We start from the raw sequence: 16875 nt of genomic DNA on the forward strand, positions 1-16875 counted from the left end.
TTGTGAAACAAGCGTAAGATGTCATCCCTGCAATCGTGCATAGAAGTGGCAACATTATGGGAGTGTCTTTTCTCGTGTCAAAAGCACGGTTACAGTAGATGAGTCATATGTATGGAGAAAAGAAGTACATTGTTGTGTGTGTGACACACTCTTCGAGAAAAAACACATAATCTTAAGGAAAACATAAGACTGCAAGTTATTTTCCTAAGATTTTTATTAAAGTTAGGTTTGATTCAAGCAAATAGTAGTACTTTAATATTGTAAAGGAGTTTCAATCAGTGCGTTTTGTGTTCTTCTGTGAGGACAAAGGTTGTGATGTAACATGAACGGGGGATTGTCGAAAACACGAGCCTTTATTTGTAACGTGAACCGGATTTCGACAAGGTAGTCGAATTCATGCTCAGTAGTGCAAATATAATTTGAACTGAATATCTAAACGTACAAGCAGTGTGCGAATTAGATAATCTATATTGGGGGGATAAAATTAGGCCAAAGGACATAGTCTGAAGGTTCAAATTTCAAAATGAGACAATAAATGCCTTACCCCCTATATATATATCTATATATATAAAAGAGAACGTACAATTCTTTGTCCGCTCATCACGCTAATACGGCTGAACCAATTTCTTTCATTTTTGGGGGGTTATTAGGATTTGGACCCTAGATGGTTTTTATCATATCACTTTAATTTTTAATTACCAGTGTCTTGAGATAATTGACCATTCAAGTGTCCATAACGTACAAATCCTTTGTTATTAGTTCATCATAGGTAAAAATAAACGTATTTATATGCAACCCGCATGACCGTGTCACTCGGCGGGTTAACATAAATGACAGGCGATATACAGCGGAAAATAGCTTGAATCTTCTGTTTAAAATTTTTTAATTGATTTGCTTATTTTTACAGACACTTTTACAATATGCCAGCACCGGGATGACCGCAGCGAAGCGGGGCGGGTTAACATAAATGACAGGCGATATAATGTTAAGATTTACTGCAATCTTCTATGGTTTTTATCATATCACTTGAAAGCGAAAAAGTAAAAATTATCTAAGTAACAAAGTTTATTGCGTTCCGGGGTGACCGCAGCGAAGCGGGGTGAACGCTGCTAGTATATATATATATATATATATGATGTGTGTGTGTGTGTGTGACCTGTAATAAATGAGAGATTTATTAATTTAATAAATCTACCGACAATAACTATGCACATATATATTGTCTGACATACACACACCCCACTAAACCTTTCTGAACGTGTTTTAATGTTGTACTCACTCTTGTCCCCGTAGCTCTCTAAGGTTTATTTAGTTAATAATTTGGCTCGAGCGATAGCCATGATCACAAGCATATGTTAATTTTTCCACTCATATTGAAAGCTTCCACTTTGCATTAATACATACAGGTTGCGAAAAGAAACCTACTTCAGTCTTGTGAAAACCACTAAAATTATCAGTTAAACCGGACATTTTTTTTTATTTTTTTTAAAGAAAATCTAGATATTAGCCTATCAAATAAGAAATGGATTGTTGCTGATCCCGATTTCTCACATCAAGGTCAAATCGAAGGCCAAATATTTAAAATCTCTCAATTCAAATTTCGAGCTTGTGCTTCTACTTCCCGCTAAAGCTGTGCTCATCACGACTTTTTTTCTCCAAATATCGATTCCGTGATGGGCACGGAAAGTCAACACTTAAAAATTACTTTACTGTTAGGTTGAAGATGAGTTGATTCACTATGGGCTACGTTATTCAAATAAAGTAAAACATTACACTGAAGTTTTTCAGACAACATTAATTGCGTGTAGAGCAAACTGTACAGCGAAAAGATGGAAAAATGAAGGGTTAACTTTCAAAAAAAAAAAAAAAAAAAAAAAAAAAAAAAAAAAAAAAAAAAAAAAAAAAAACCGCTCCAGTTGAAATGCTTATACAGACACGGACAATGACACGGAGAACCAGTCGTATTAACAAATGCTGAAACAAATCTTTATTCGCTTATTCACCTAACAATCACCTTCATTAACATGTCTGCTCACTAGGAGCGTATCTCCCAGCGTGTACGTTAACATATACTTACGAGAGAATACCTATATCTCAGATTTTGAGTACAGTTTCAAAATTTCATTTCCGTAAACTGTAAAAGCAGTGATTACTATGCTAATTATCACAAATTAAATGCAACTTTTGAGTTGCATACACACAACCTACTAGGGAATGAAGACAATGTGCTAACAAAGAGTACACTGGAAAATGAAATAACATGTTATAACAAAAATTAAAATAAGATGATAATCGATACAAATATAGAGGATGAATAAGATATATCAGAACTTCGCCAAGTATGGTAGAAGAAGCTATTTGTTTACTTCTTTTTGGCCAACCGCTAAGAACATTTATAAATCTATATGTGGCTTTGTTATACGCAATTAGTACATTCAAATTCACAAACGATGACGAACTGAAGGGTACGAAGGTACAGTTTCAAGTAACAACCGTATTCATAATAATATAGTTCTACTAAACAACGTTGAAAATAGTGGGTAATTAGGTGGTAAGTAGAAATGACCAAAACTGAACAGTTTACATCGATCATTTCGAAATACAGCTAGAAGATTAAATTTACAAGAAATAACAAAAATCAGTGAAATTTGGAGTTACACTAAGCATAGTTTGAGGGGGAAAGCGAGCATCCCCGGTGGGGATACTTCAGCTGACTTCTTTGGGGGGGAACAAAATGTGATTGAGGGGGAAAATCCCCCTCATCCCCCCCGGTAATTCGCACCCTGCGTACAAGTATGTTCAAAGCCTTTCATAAAGCTATTTGTTGCATAATTCTCCGATACTTGTAACCTCAATTCGACATGGGATGTCGAAATCAGGTTCCAGCATGTCGAATTGAGGATCATCGAAGTAACTCAGTTCAGAAAGTTTGTGTTCTTTTGTCCGTCTGATTATTTCTGCATAATAATAAAACAATATTTGAAGCTGAGAAGAGATTACTATTACTAATAATGCAGACTTAATGTTTTACATGGATATAATTGAAGGTGTCGAATTCAGGTACCGCAACTGTCGAAACCAGGCGAAGTGTGTCGAATTCGAGTTCCATTGGCGAGTTCCAGTTTCATAAAAATTTCTGACATTAACATTTGAGCCTTGAAGTGACTTTTAGTATTAGAAGAGACCAGTGGCGTATTTAGGGGGGATTCCGGGCTTAAGCCCCCCCCGAAATCTTACTTACTATAGTAAAGTATATGAAGTATCCTGCAGAATTTTCACATTTTCAGGCAAAGCCCCCCCCGAAAGTCAGCAAAGCCCCTCCCGAAACAAAATCGTAAATACGCCACTGGAAGAGACTATACATTTCAAGGAAAGAAATGGGCCATCACCGACCAATATTATGGCCACAATAGGCGATTGATTTTGAAAAAGGTCCTTAACCTGTCGAAATCCGGCGCGTTTACGTTAAATCTTGTTGAAGCAAAAATGGGAGTATGTTTCCTGTGTCCCATAAGACAGTGGTTGGAAGAGCAGTTCGCGGGTCACTGCACCCACAGAATAGCCATGTTTGTAACGGACCTGGTACAGTTCCGTTCCAGAGTTAGTTTGTATGTCACCCATTAATTGCTTTCGCCTCCAAGACTGTTAACTTTGAGTAGCACATCCCTGAATTGATCGAACTTGTATAATATTTGTTAATTTAAGTTATAGTTATTGATTTTGTTTCCTAATTGCTTGCACTAACTTTAAATATTAATTATATTTCTTGATTTCAATGAATTTATATTAAATTGGTACTATTTTTGTTGAATTATATTTTAATAACGTTTTGCTGTGAATTGCTGTATCCATTTGATTCAGAGCCCTTTATGAAAGCTATTTTTAAAATGTAATATTTTCTCTTCTTTTAAAAATTTGTTATGTAAATATAAATATATACAGTTACGCGAATATATTATAGTCTAATTCGACAAGAAAATACTACTTTTGTTTTGTAGTTGCTAAATATATTAAATGTTAACAAGGGAGTCAGTTCTGTAATTTGTCAATTTATGTGTTATACGTTGAAAACGGATGATTTGTCAAAAATCCATCGACGTCTGATCCATACTCTCTCATAATGTCCCTGATTATTATACAAAATTTTCTAATACCTTCTGCGTATATATATATATATATATATATATATATATATATATATATATATATATATATATATATATATATATATATATATATATATATATATATATATATATATATATATATATATATATATATATATATATATATATAAAGAAAGAATGAAAAAAGTTTATGGTAAATATATCCAGCAATAAGTATATGGATTGTAACGTAACAAACGATAAAGTCGAATTCATTTGTAACGACAAATTAAATTCTAAACCTACTATAGAGACCAGCCGAACATAGAGAATGGACTGCAAGATTAATTTGTTGTCTGAACTGTTGTCAGTAAGGTTATTATTTAGCTTGGGGGGGGGGGGGGAGCAACTTTTTCACTTTTTTCTTGCGATATTCTATTCGATTCGGTCGTTTCATGGTTTTATACGTTAAATTAGGATCCATAGTATAAGTAGTAGTAGGAGGAAAGGGTTAGAAGCCCCGGGAATTGTTGGGTTCTGTTCTCGACATAAAATGGTCAATCACTTACACTTACCTTTACAATCTGTACAGGTCCTCAACTGCCTTCAAAAAAATGTGTACGATACTTTCTTAACTACTTGAATGCCACTATCAACTCATATCTTATAAATCATCCTTTTTTTTTTTTTTTTTTTTTTTGGCCACTTTTGGCCCTCCCAATACTAAACAGTTACCGTCAATAATATATATTATATTACGAAAGACGATATAAACGTTATTATTAAGTCAGCTTGATTATAAAAGAAATTAAGTCTCTCTCCCCTATCATTGTTCACCACCATGTTATCTTTTAAATGGATAAAATATAACAACATTTAAGTCCAAATTTCATGTGTAACAATTAAATTCTCAAAATTTCTTGATGTCCTATCCTAAAACTCTATAATAAATTATGCATTATTTATTTGTTGGCATACTGTATTAAGCATGCGGAAACGGAATGGTGACGTTTTAGGAAATTATAATTACTGTACAACCAATTTACTCAATGCAGATAACATTTGCGTGAAACGATGGTTTTGGAAGCGGTAACTCTTTACTTTGGGCAAGGCAGTGATATTCTGTCACTGTTAATATTATTCACAGGTTGTCACTAATTCTTTGCTGTTCCTTATTCACATAGATATTTTCTCACTAATGTCGTTGCCATTCCTGATACACATAGTATTGCCGAGCGAGCGTTAGCGAGTGAAGGCGGGTTACAGCTCCGCAGGGCACATTGTTTACTGTCTTTCGTTCTTGGGAACTGTAACTGCGGGAACCGGTTCAGATGAATCGCTTATTGTCACTGCCTTGCCTAAAGTAAAGACTTGCCTTGGAAGCTTTGTAGTACGTCGGTATATGTTATAAAAGAAAAAAAAAAAATAAATAATATATAAAGTGGCGTCTATTATGGTCTACAAGAATAATTTGCTGAATGGGTTATCATGAATTAGTAAATTGATAATTATGTTATTAAGTAAAATAGAGTATAAAGTAAAGAAAAAAAGAACATAAATAAGGATCAATAAAATGAAGAATGGGAAATAATGATAGCCACGCAGGCCCGTATCCAGGGGGTCTAGGGGGCATCCCCCTAAAATTTTCACGGTAGGCTTGCAAATGAACTATAATGTGGTTGGATCCCCCCCTCCTCCATTTTTGGACTGGCTACCGGTCTGTAGCCACGTACGTATACTTCAGAAGTTTCCTACCTTTAAAGTATTAATGGTTGTTCTGCTAATTGTAGAATATAGAGTTGAGTATTTATAAGTTAATCTATATCTAAATAATTCTGAGAACGTCGGTTCCATAAGATGGTAAGAAAAGAGCATGCATAATATAAATACGGCCAGTTATATCAGAAATATTGTGGAATAACGATAAGAGAAGAATCCAATTAAATTCTTAAATTTGGTGATAGAATTTGCATGACTTGTAATACAGGTCTGTCTCTTTGATGATAAACAGATTTGAAAAGAAATTGTGTTATTTGAGTTTTAATTACAAATTATTATAATTTCAGATTTTATGTAAATGTAAGGTAATATATCATGATTTCATTTAACTTTGGTATTATGCTTTTAATAATTTAAACGTTAACTCCCATGTCCCCAGAATCTGTCTATCCTTTAAATTTTATTTTCCCAAGCCATTTTGAGTGAGAATGGCGACTCCGTTGCACAGGGCTAAAACTTGGCTCAATTCTCGCGAGGGAAATCCCGGGAGTTTCATTGCAGGACTACGCTAACTGAAAGGAAGCTGTTTCAACTGAAGAGAACCTAACAACTGTTTCTGAAGTCGTTGAATTGCAAGGAAATTGGGATCCAAACTAACACCTTATAGACGTCTACTTGCAGAAGAACACGACAACGTCTAAGTTAAGACAGAGGTTCGTATTCAGCTAAAATCATTATTTAACGTCTCGTAAAACAGTACATTACGTAAACTTATCAATTTTCAGCCAGAAGTTGGGGTGGTGCATTACAAAGTCTACATTGTAAAAGATGATATGCTGTGTGAAAATACGTGTTAGTCGAAGAGAAATATCAAGCAGAATATATATATGTCAACTTATTCACTAGACTTGGGCTTTATGTTGCATTGGTTGCTCTATACGGACTATTGTTTGCAGTTAATGTGAATTTAATAATCCTATCTGTCGCCTAGCTCGGTTTCAGGAATAACCTGCTACAAATAGTTTCATCGTTCAGTGTATACCTTTTAACGAAGGTATTCGCATGTCTACATCCTTCCTATGTCTTCGTGAAGTCCGATATATTTACCTGCGGGGTCGACGTCTGTTAAATACTAAAGGAATATGCTGTTTTATAGGAAAGTTGCTGCAAGGTGTTCGCGAGACATATATGCAAACGTGGGCTTACTGGCTCATAACACCATTCCTGAAATAGGATGGAACTCCATTGCCGACGCAGGATGGGAGAATTGTGTGTGTTTATCAAGAGAAAATCAATACCTAATATATCCAACCACGGATCAATTAATCGTGTGACTATGCACCTTGCATTGTCCTCGTGGATTGGCGGAACGTCTCCCGATGAGTATTGCACTTATTGGGGACAACACACGAGTATATTTTGCAGGACGCCACATATGGACTTCAACTGTTGATAACAAATGTAGGTACGTGAAAAAGGCGTATGCATGTGACTTGCGTGATTTTTCGACAAGTGCAACACGTTGGTTTACTTACTAAGCGAAAAAAATATATTCAAAATAGTGTATGTCGTTAGCTACAAGCTTCGCCGTTTTTCAGCTGAATTACGGATTCCTTGCTGGAAGATTTAATCTTATGAGGCAATCCATCCACAAAGCCAATTTTTCACTCCTTCATAAGATTTAAAGCTCTGTTCCGATAGTCCATACTACATCGGACGAAACAAATGGTAGTCGGAAGAGGCTTGCTTGTCTGGTGAATACGCGAGATGGAGTAAACATTCCAGCCTAGTGCTTCCAAAGTTTCCCGGACAGACTTAGCAACATGTACTTGAGCATTGTCATAATCAAGGATGTTAGAGCATCTGCCCATACGTATCTTCATATGAATTCAATGAAGCCAAAAAACAACCGAGCATCGTCTGAGCCGGCACGTCTGATTGACTACTCTCGTTTCCGCCATGATTGTTGGCTCGAAGCATTGCGATCTTAGTGGCGCGGAGTGGGCAGATCCTCCATTTTATAACATCCTTGGTCATAATAGAATAAAACTCCTTCATGTATTGGCCCATTCTGTACGGTTTTCCTTCAAACCTCGGTTCAAATCAGTAGTAGTTGGCGGTAGGGTATGTATGAACTGTTTGATCAGGTTTCAACAGCTCATTAAAAAAAAACCTTCTGATCACACCAGATGTAGAGTCAAGCCTTCTCGCGGATATTACGTTTTGATTGAGATGTTGGTGACTGGCCTGAATCAACCCATTATCTTTTGCATTTTGAATTGCCAAAATAAATTCTCATCGTCGATAACAATTTGATAGAGAAAACACTTCTTTCTTTGCCTGGCAATCAAAATTTGGCAACTTGTTTTTCGTTTTCATCCATTTCCCTTCTTTTTCGTACTTTCCTACGCATGTAGACGTCTAGAAGCAGTCGTTTGATTAACTAGTTATGCTTCTGCAAGCTTTTTTGAGTTTGAGAGAGTCTTCATATAATAAGACCTGCAATTGAACGTCTTCGAAATTTTGCCATGCTCTTTGTCCTTAATACTGAAATAGCCATCTATCAACCGTTTAAACCATTGTTCACACATGCTGACTGATGAGAGTATATTTGGTGTAAGCTTCTACAAGCATACGATGGGCTTCTGCACAACTTTTCTTCGAAAGGTAAAACTTTCTGAAAATAACGTTTTTGATATCATGCTCGAATGACTTGAAGCCGATACATGTGCTCTTAAGTCTTGCCACACCGTGTAAGTAACGTCATCTAACGGTAATCCCGCAAGTCATATGTACAGACCTAATACATATTCGCCTGAGTAAGAAGTCATCTCAAACGATGAGGTACAATGCTTCCCTTCCTACTTAAAACTGTAGCTAAATTCAAGATGACCGCCACGATATTATTTCTATCATACTTACCATCGTTCTTCGTAATGCTGGATTCAAATTAAAAGGATAGTGGCGGAATTTTCCCTTATTCTATAGTTTTGGCTGATATATGTAATTTGATTATAGGAATAAAGAAGTTGATAAAAAAAAAAAAAAATAATAATAATTACAGAGAATTAAGAATAGTACCCTGTGGCTTTATTTATTCAGTGAGATTTATAGATTTCAAGCGAGTTTTGAATTCGCGGGAAGTGAACATATAATTTCTCATTACATTATTGATGATGTGTATTTTAAGCACTACATGAACTAAAGTTGAAAGGTAAGCAGATCATGGAAATCCTTCAGCAAATAGTATCAGGAAAATGTTAAACAGTTTTTGGAAGAATGCAGGGATGGTTATATAAACCATTCATCGTAAGAAATTAATTTTCAGTTGACTGGAGATTACGTCTCTTGTCAATACTGAGGCTGAAACAGATCTACTGTGGTAGGCTGGAACCACTAGTCGTTTTTATTATTATTTTTTTTTTTTTTTAAACCAAGGGTAGTGTCCCACAGAGATCAAACCTGGGACTACGTGGTTAGACAAAGTCAAGATGCATCACATATAGTAGAAGTGACCTGAACTTCTATTATTTTCCCCTTAAATTCGATTAAAAAAACAAACAAACAAACAAACAAACAAAAAAAAAAAAAAAAAGTTATTATTTTTCGCGATGATACAAATTTATGCTGCTCTTATAAAAAAAAAATATTTTAGACTTAACCAAACATCAACACAGGTATCTGGCCAATGGGTACGATCATCACAATTCTCACTTGAATTCTGACGAAAGTGTGGATCAACGTTTCGTACGAAATTTCTTTTAAACTTTTCACTTACATAGAATATAAATTAATGTTTTACGCAGTTCACTTGCGAATACAAAAGTAGTATATTCTTTCCCAATCCACAAAGAATTATTCACATACACAAATTGCACTGTTACAAAAAACTTGATTATTTGCTTCAGCTGAATGCATTTTTATATGCTTCACTTCGTACTGAACATGCAGTTTCTTCCCTGCCCCCACTTCTAGCACAAAATTTTGTCCCCCTACATTTTGTTCTGAGAGATTTTGCGTAAAGTCTACGTTTGGGACAAGTAATAATGTTACTTGAATAACGTTAAGCAGCAACTCTGTGTACAATTTCAAGAATACACAGCTTTTTCGTAAGGTTCACATGGCTTTTGTTCTCAATGATCCCTTCGTAATCTTTTTTAGAAAAACAAGCTTTCATTAGCTCTTGAGGTGGAATACTCTGCATCCATCTTACATTCTTCACTCTATCTAGCATTTCTCATGTTGGGTCGTTTAGTAGAATGGACTAGAGACTGAATAGATCATCCAATAGTGAAATATTTCTTTACAGGGGCTTGTTTCCATAAGAATATTTAATTTCTGTAATAGTTGTTTCAAGGTATCAGTAAGTTTGTCTTTATCACAATCTCACACATTTGACGAAGCTTCATTTGTTGAATCTGAAAGGCATCCTTTTGTGACTATCTGACATTCGTGTTTGAGATTTCTAAGCTTGCTGAAAAGAAGATGACAGTAGCATACGTGGATCCTTCTAGAAATTAAACGCACTCTACATGGTCTTTAACAAAAATTGCTGATGCTTTTATCTTGAATTCGTCTTTTAGTTTCATGGTGGAAAGCAAGTCTATTCCAGCATTTGAAATAGCTTTCATGTGTTCCCTTTGGACGAATTCCGCAGCATCTTCTATGTATGTTGCAAGATAGAAAAATGAACGAAACTACGAATTATACCTTGTCTACACTGGAGCAGGGAATAAAAAGAGCGGCTTCTCACCATTCAAGTATTTCTCCTGCAGAAACTGGAAATACAAATACCTCCTCTTCCGGACATTCAAAAAAAGCTGTTTTCATTTTCACCATCACTTCATTCAGGCCTCCTTTCTTTTCCTCATAAATTATCTAGATTTTTAGACTTAACAGAATAATATTTCACGATATAATTCGAGTATTAGGTAAAATTCGGTGTATCTTGACAAATTGGTGTTATTTCGCCAAGTCAAAAATATAGCACGCATACACAAAGAAAAAAACTATTTCTAGAAGTATTTATAAGATTTATTTTGTTTCCCGCAACTTTTCGTGTTATCGTTAAAACGAAAAGTTCAGGTTCTTATGAATTAGTTTTCACGCATAGCCTGGTACTTGTTCTAGTTCCAATACTGTACCCCTATGCTATTATAACGAAAGTATTCCAGGCGTTATGTTCACAGGTTAACGGAATTCTCACTGGAGCAAAATAAACCACAGGCTTCAAAACTTCAGGCAGCAAATACTGGAACAACGACATCAAAATATATTGTTATAGCTGGGGCAAAATGTAGGAACAGCTTATTATCTAGATTAAAAAAATAAAAGAATGAAATCTATGGATAGCAAGTAAACGTATGGATACAAAAATGTTCTCTGACAAGAAAGAATGGTAATCTATGTACATACAAGGGCTGTTGATTTAATTCCCCGTGTTTAGCTATTAAATAAATAAATAAATAAATAAATAAATAAATAAATAAAAAAATCATACGAACAACTTATTACATATTTGTGTTTCTCCCCTTCAAAGTACTTTCCTGTTACATCTACATATCGATCCCAACGTTATTGCCATCGCTGGAAGCAGTCCCGGAACGCGTTGTGGAATACGCTGGAGTTCCCTTTTCGCGTTATCTTGTAAGATGTCAAATCGATTATAACTGGAAACAGTCACACGAAACTAGATCCGCGAGTAGGGGGATGGTATATGACGTTTTTTTTTTTTTTTTCCCTCGAGTCGAACGCTTTCCTGAAACGCAATACGGAATATTGTCATGGCGCAAACGCCACTGTCCGGCCATTTACGACGAACAGAATCGCGTAACCGTCGGAACACAGCTCTAAAGACTTTCTGACAATTTGGTACTATACCAATTCGTGATACAGGACCTCGAACATATAAAACAATACACGGAATCGGACTTGGATATCCTTTCTAGGTTTTTGGGATCTAGGTGACTTCCATTGGGACAATTGCCTTGGTTTCGGGGTAAATTACCCACCCTGTTGTGATTATACTAGGCAGAGATGTCAGATTGTTGATCGTTTCCTCTAGATCCCTGCAGATGGTGATACGATTGCTCTGACCATCGCTAGGTCCTCGAGTGACACAAGCCAATGGAAACGTTTAAAAAATAAAATGCCCCGCTATTTCAAGGGCAGTCAGTCTGCAATTGCACCTCAAGTGTATTGACCTGAGGAATTTTCCTCCCGTTCCGATTAACAGATGGATATCCCCCCTCCAGGAAATTCTTCCAGCTTAAAAACACGTAAACCACTGAAAGGTTGTTATGTGACTCATTGATGCATTACTGAATGCTACTTGCATATCTCTTCAGCCATTTCTTCCAAGTCTGAGTTGAGTTGATTTTGATTTTAACGTCCCGTTCAGCAGCGAGTCTATATGAGACATGGATCTACTGATTAATGTGGAATCCGAACCACATGAGCTCCCACTAGAAATCGAACCCGGGTCTTCCACGCCATTTTCCCAAGTTTAAAAGAAAATTTAACATAGATTTGCTGCTCCTTTCGATCACCCACTTCACAATCCGACACAATCACATAGCACGTGCCAACGTCTCACTTCATACTTCCTGGGTTCAGGTAAGCGATAACACTATAACATCATGTGACGTTCTCACATGTACCTATGGTGAGGATTTCGAGCTTCAATTAATACTTTCTGAGGAGCAAAAACAAATTAAACAAACAGCTCTTATATTCATGACCTTCAATAGAGAAATAATGTTATTAGCTATTTCATCATTTTCTGTTAATTTTTATTTCCTCATCACTCAAGCAATACAGCCCAGTGTCCATCCATAACAAAAATTACAGTCTACTGTACAATTGGAAGGAAGGAAGGAAGGTAAAAAAGAGCGGAAACAACAGATGATACTATTATCTCGGTATATGAGCGCACACACACACAAAGATCCCAATTCCTTTCGCCTAGCCATGTCAAAATATTTTCCGAAATGTATGATGTCCATCAATCATCCGTAATACTGAAATTCACTGGGTAAAACACAAGGTACAGTACATTACATACCCAAATGACCAAGTTAACTGTACAGATATTATCAATGTTACTAATTTTAAGTTTAAAAAAATGAAATTTTCACGATAAAATCAGGCCAATTAGTAGAATAACTTATTATACACATTCATTTTTAAAAAATACTATACGGTATCTCATCACAGAGGAAAAGATAAAATACCTCGAAGCCAAAAATTATCTTAATATAATTTAACCACACATAACATCAAAAAGTTACATGCGCATTAGTTTCTTTTCATTACAAAAGCTAATATTGAGTAAACTTTGAAAAATGGAAAACAACTTGAGAAAATAAAAAAAAAAAAGTTTTACAAAAAAACCGTCTGATCAAACATATAAATAAATATCTTCCAAATATGAAGCGACATATAATATATATATATTACTGATGCTTTTTCTTTCATATTAATAGTCTGAACATACATATACAAAAAAGAGAATGCTAATTTCATGCTATTACAGTTATAAATATATATTACAATGCTATTTTCTACTTGTCACCCGCTTTTATAAGTTATTACACACGCACACAATTATTTTAACGCCTGTGTCATTTTCAGTGATTTTGCTTCCCAAAGTACTAGTCCTACACAGCGGCAAGTTGTATGACTTGAAAAAGAATTTGTACTCATGCTTGACGTAGTATCTGCATTATTTCATAAATTCAGTTTTTTTTTTTTTTTAATACATATGTATTACATTAATCTTAAGGCCACAATTTGTTAAATTTGTTTGTAGATCACACCTTTTTAACTTCATATTAATTTGACATTCACGTTAACATCATAGAATACACAAGTCGGTCTTAGATAAGCAAAGTTTTTTAAAAAAATTATATCAGTTATGTTTAACAAAATATTAATAAGCAAATCAAACTGTGTACTTAGTGAAATATAAACATTCAGTTTCTAATCTTTGGTGTAAATGCAAGAGCACTGATTTGCTTCTTATAATCATTTCTTGATGTCAAAAATATATTTTAAATAATACTGCTTTGGTCCCTAATTAGATAGTGTACTTTATGAACAGAATAACAAAACATTCATTTTTCATTATTATCGGTATCCTGAGAAGGGCTTATAAAAGATATCAAAATATACTTTTATATATATATATAAAAAAAAAAATATATTTTCTTTGTGTCCAAAAATAAGGCACTCAAGTTCTAAGTCATTATCGATAATTGAAGGCATGAGCATAGCAATAATGTCAAGCGTGAGAACCATTCAATCGCAGCTATAGGCATCTCATACTCCCGGTCAAGAGTATCAAGCACTCCTATAAAAGGATTAGAGTGCAGTGGAATATCTATTAGAAATTTCCGAAAGATTTCGTAAGAATTAGAAAATTCCAATGAATTAAAAATTATATCACATTTATTTCTAAATGACAAACCATATAATAGTGCGTCAATTTCGAAGGACACAAATATAGAAAATTATCGTGGTATTCAACGAACATTTCGAAAGCTTTAAGGGCAAAATTAGTTTCAAATTTACTAACCTTTTCCTCTCACAACAAATAAGCGGTTATATTGAAGGAAAAAAAAAATGTTAATTACGGTAAAATAATGCAGAATTTATTTTAAAGTATTGGTTACCCTCTCATGAGCTAAGAATCAAGAGTATGCACAATTTTTTAAAGAATTAGTGAATTTCTATTCTTCCTTTTAATTACCCAAAATCGCACGACCATCTTCAGATCGTGGAGAAGAAAAACTGACCATAAATACTAATAAAAAATGAACGCTTTAATACTATAATTTATTGATAAACAAAGATTTTAAAATTAATATATTATAAATATATATATTTCTTTGGCAATATTTAATATTCATTTGTTTTCGTAATATTTTAGTGTTGCCAGCTTTAACGAGGAAAACTTCCAAAACTTTAGGGACACAATTCAACAACTTACAATTAGTAGACACTGCAATTATACAAAATTTAGTAGGAAAGCCATATCATAAATATTATTGTTCAATAGTACGGAATTTTACACACAACATAACCATAATTTTTACATTCTTACTGTAATCACGAGAGGGACCTATTATATATTCATCTTTAAAAAATATATATGAGTGGTGGATTTTCGATGGAATGTGAATAAACCGATGTACACAGTTATAATACTTGGGGTCTAATTCTTCAAAAGAAAGAAAAATGTAAGCTATCTACATAGTTTTTTTTTCTTGTTTTCTTAAATAAATAAACATTATCAGTCACATCTCTACATCCGATAAAGTTACAAATAACAACACATCCTATATTCAAATTATATATATAAAAAAGTAGGTACGTATCAAAATACTACCCTTAAAAGCTGCCACTATAAAAAGTGGAGAAGACTTGCTACCACAAGCGAGTAGCACGAGTGCAGTATTTCTTATCTACGTGCTCGAAACAAAACATCTGTAGAAACAATTCCTACTCTTTTTTTTTTTTTTTCTACAACTAATTAGCAATCCACTTTCAATCTAATTAATTCTTCTTAGTATTATTACAAAAACAACATTATAGGTTTAAACAAAAATCAAACGCTTAAACGTTATGACTAAATGAATTAATTTCTAAAAAATACCTCGTCAGAATAAACTATACCACTTCACTGAAACTTAACAACCAGGTGTCAACAAACATTACCAAATAATCGTTCTGTAATGATATCTGTGCGAAAAAAAAATATTACACAACGTATTGAGTATATTCAACACTACAGAACCAAAAAAAAATATGTATCCAATAATTAAGATGTTTTGTCAATGTCCTGTTTACATTATAAACAACAAAAATCACGTTTTATTACAAGATTTAAAAGTTATGCAGCGGTACTTAGCTGAAATGTTATTAATATATATACATACACACAACAGCACACGCGCACTGATTAATCTTACATGTTCATTACTATCTCGCAGAATCATATAAAAAATATACATCGTGACCTAGCAATGAATGTCTTGTTTCACTGAAGAATCACAGCTGTTAGATGAAGTCACCGAATATGAAAGTTTTTAATTAAAGATTTAGAGAGCGAGGTTTCAAAGCATTCAGGTACTGGCGTGCCTGTTCTGTAAGATCCAGTTGATCCTGAGTCTTTCCAAATGCTACCATTTCCCACCTTACATCAAGCTGAAATGAAATATACAAAGTTACATTTTGTTCAAATATAAATCTAGTTAGTATAATAACAAAGTTAGGATGAACGTTAAACTACTCCGCGCCGCATACTTTAAAGAAAACAAAACCGAAGATATTTTTATTATTTGTTCATTGATGTATGAACAATGTTTATAACTGAAGGCTTGGATAAAAAGAAACGAATTTACACAATTTTATTGTCTCCTACGTTTGGTTTAAATCTTGCAATCAGTGTCCACCCACTTTTATCGATCATGTTCTTTCAATTTATCATGCATTATTATTAATGATTACTATACTATTTCATAAATTTCGACCAGACTATAAATCTTAATTACACAAAATTACACTTTTCAAAAATGAACACGATTTTTTTCTATCTTTCTCACATACACACAGTACAGAACACCTTCACAAAAGTCTTTGATGTCAACAGGCCTTTCTTTAAGATCTCAAATAATACGTGATTGGCAAACAAAACTATAGATTAATTACCAACCAGAGAATAAAACATTTCAAGATACACAAAGTGATTTTTTAAAATGTAACAACCTGTCACTTCAAAATATTATGTAATCATAATTACTTGTTGAGCGTATGGAACTTATTGTAATATAACGAATTACTCATCTACTAACGTCCCTCAATCAATTTTTATTTTGAGTGCTACACATGAACACTTTTTTTTTTTATTATTATTATAAATTAACAATGAAAATTTAAGAACTATTACGTAAATTTTATCAATATTGGTTGTCACTCCCATTTCCAGTGAATTGTTGGTTTACTCCTATTACTATATACAATAATTCTTGGAATACATATAAACAGATTA

General features: G+C 34.0%; 1 protein-coding gene across 3 annotated transcripts in view; it reads right to left on the reverse strand.

The window, feature by feature from the left end:
• Positions 1-14026: 14026 nt before the first annotated feature.
• The window catches only part of LOC145673146 (myb-related protein A-like), a 114331-nt gene continuing 111482 nt past the window's right edge, over positions 14027-16875 (reverse strand). For all 3 annotated transcript variants that reach the window (XM_081742569.1, XM_081742568.1, XM_081742567.1), the window contains exon 15: positions 14027-16031. In XM_081742569.1, coding sequence (XP_081598695.1) covers positions 15918-16031 — 114 coding nt within the window. In that variant the 3' untranslated portion in view covers positions 14027-15917. The remainder of the gene's footprint in view (positions 16032-16875) is intronic.

Source organism: Thermobia domestica, chromosome 16, assembly GCF_964235325.1.
Source record: "Thermobia domestica chromosome 16, izTheDome1.hap1.1, whole genome shotgun sequence".
Classification (NCBI taxonomy): domain Eukaryota; kingdom Metazoa; phylum Arthropoda; class Insecta; order Zygentoma; family Lepismatidae; genus Thermobia; species Thermobia domestica.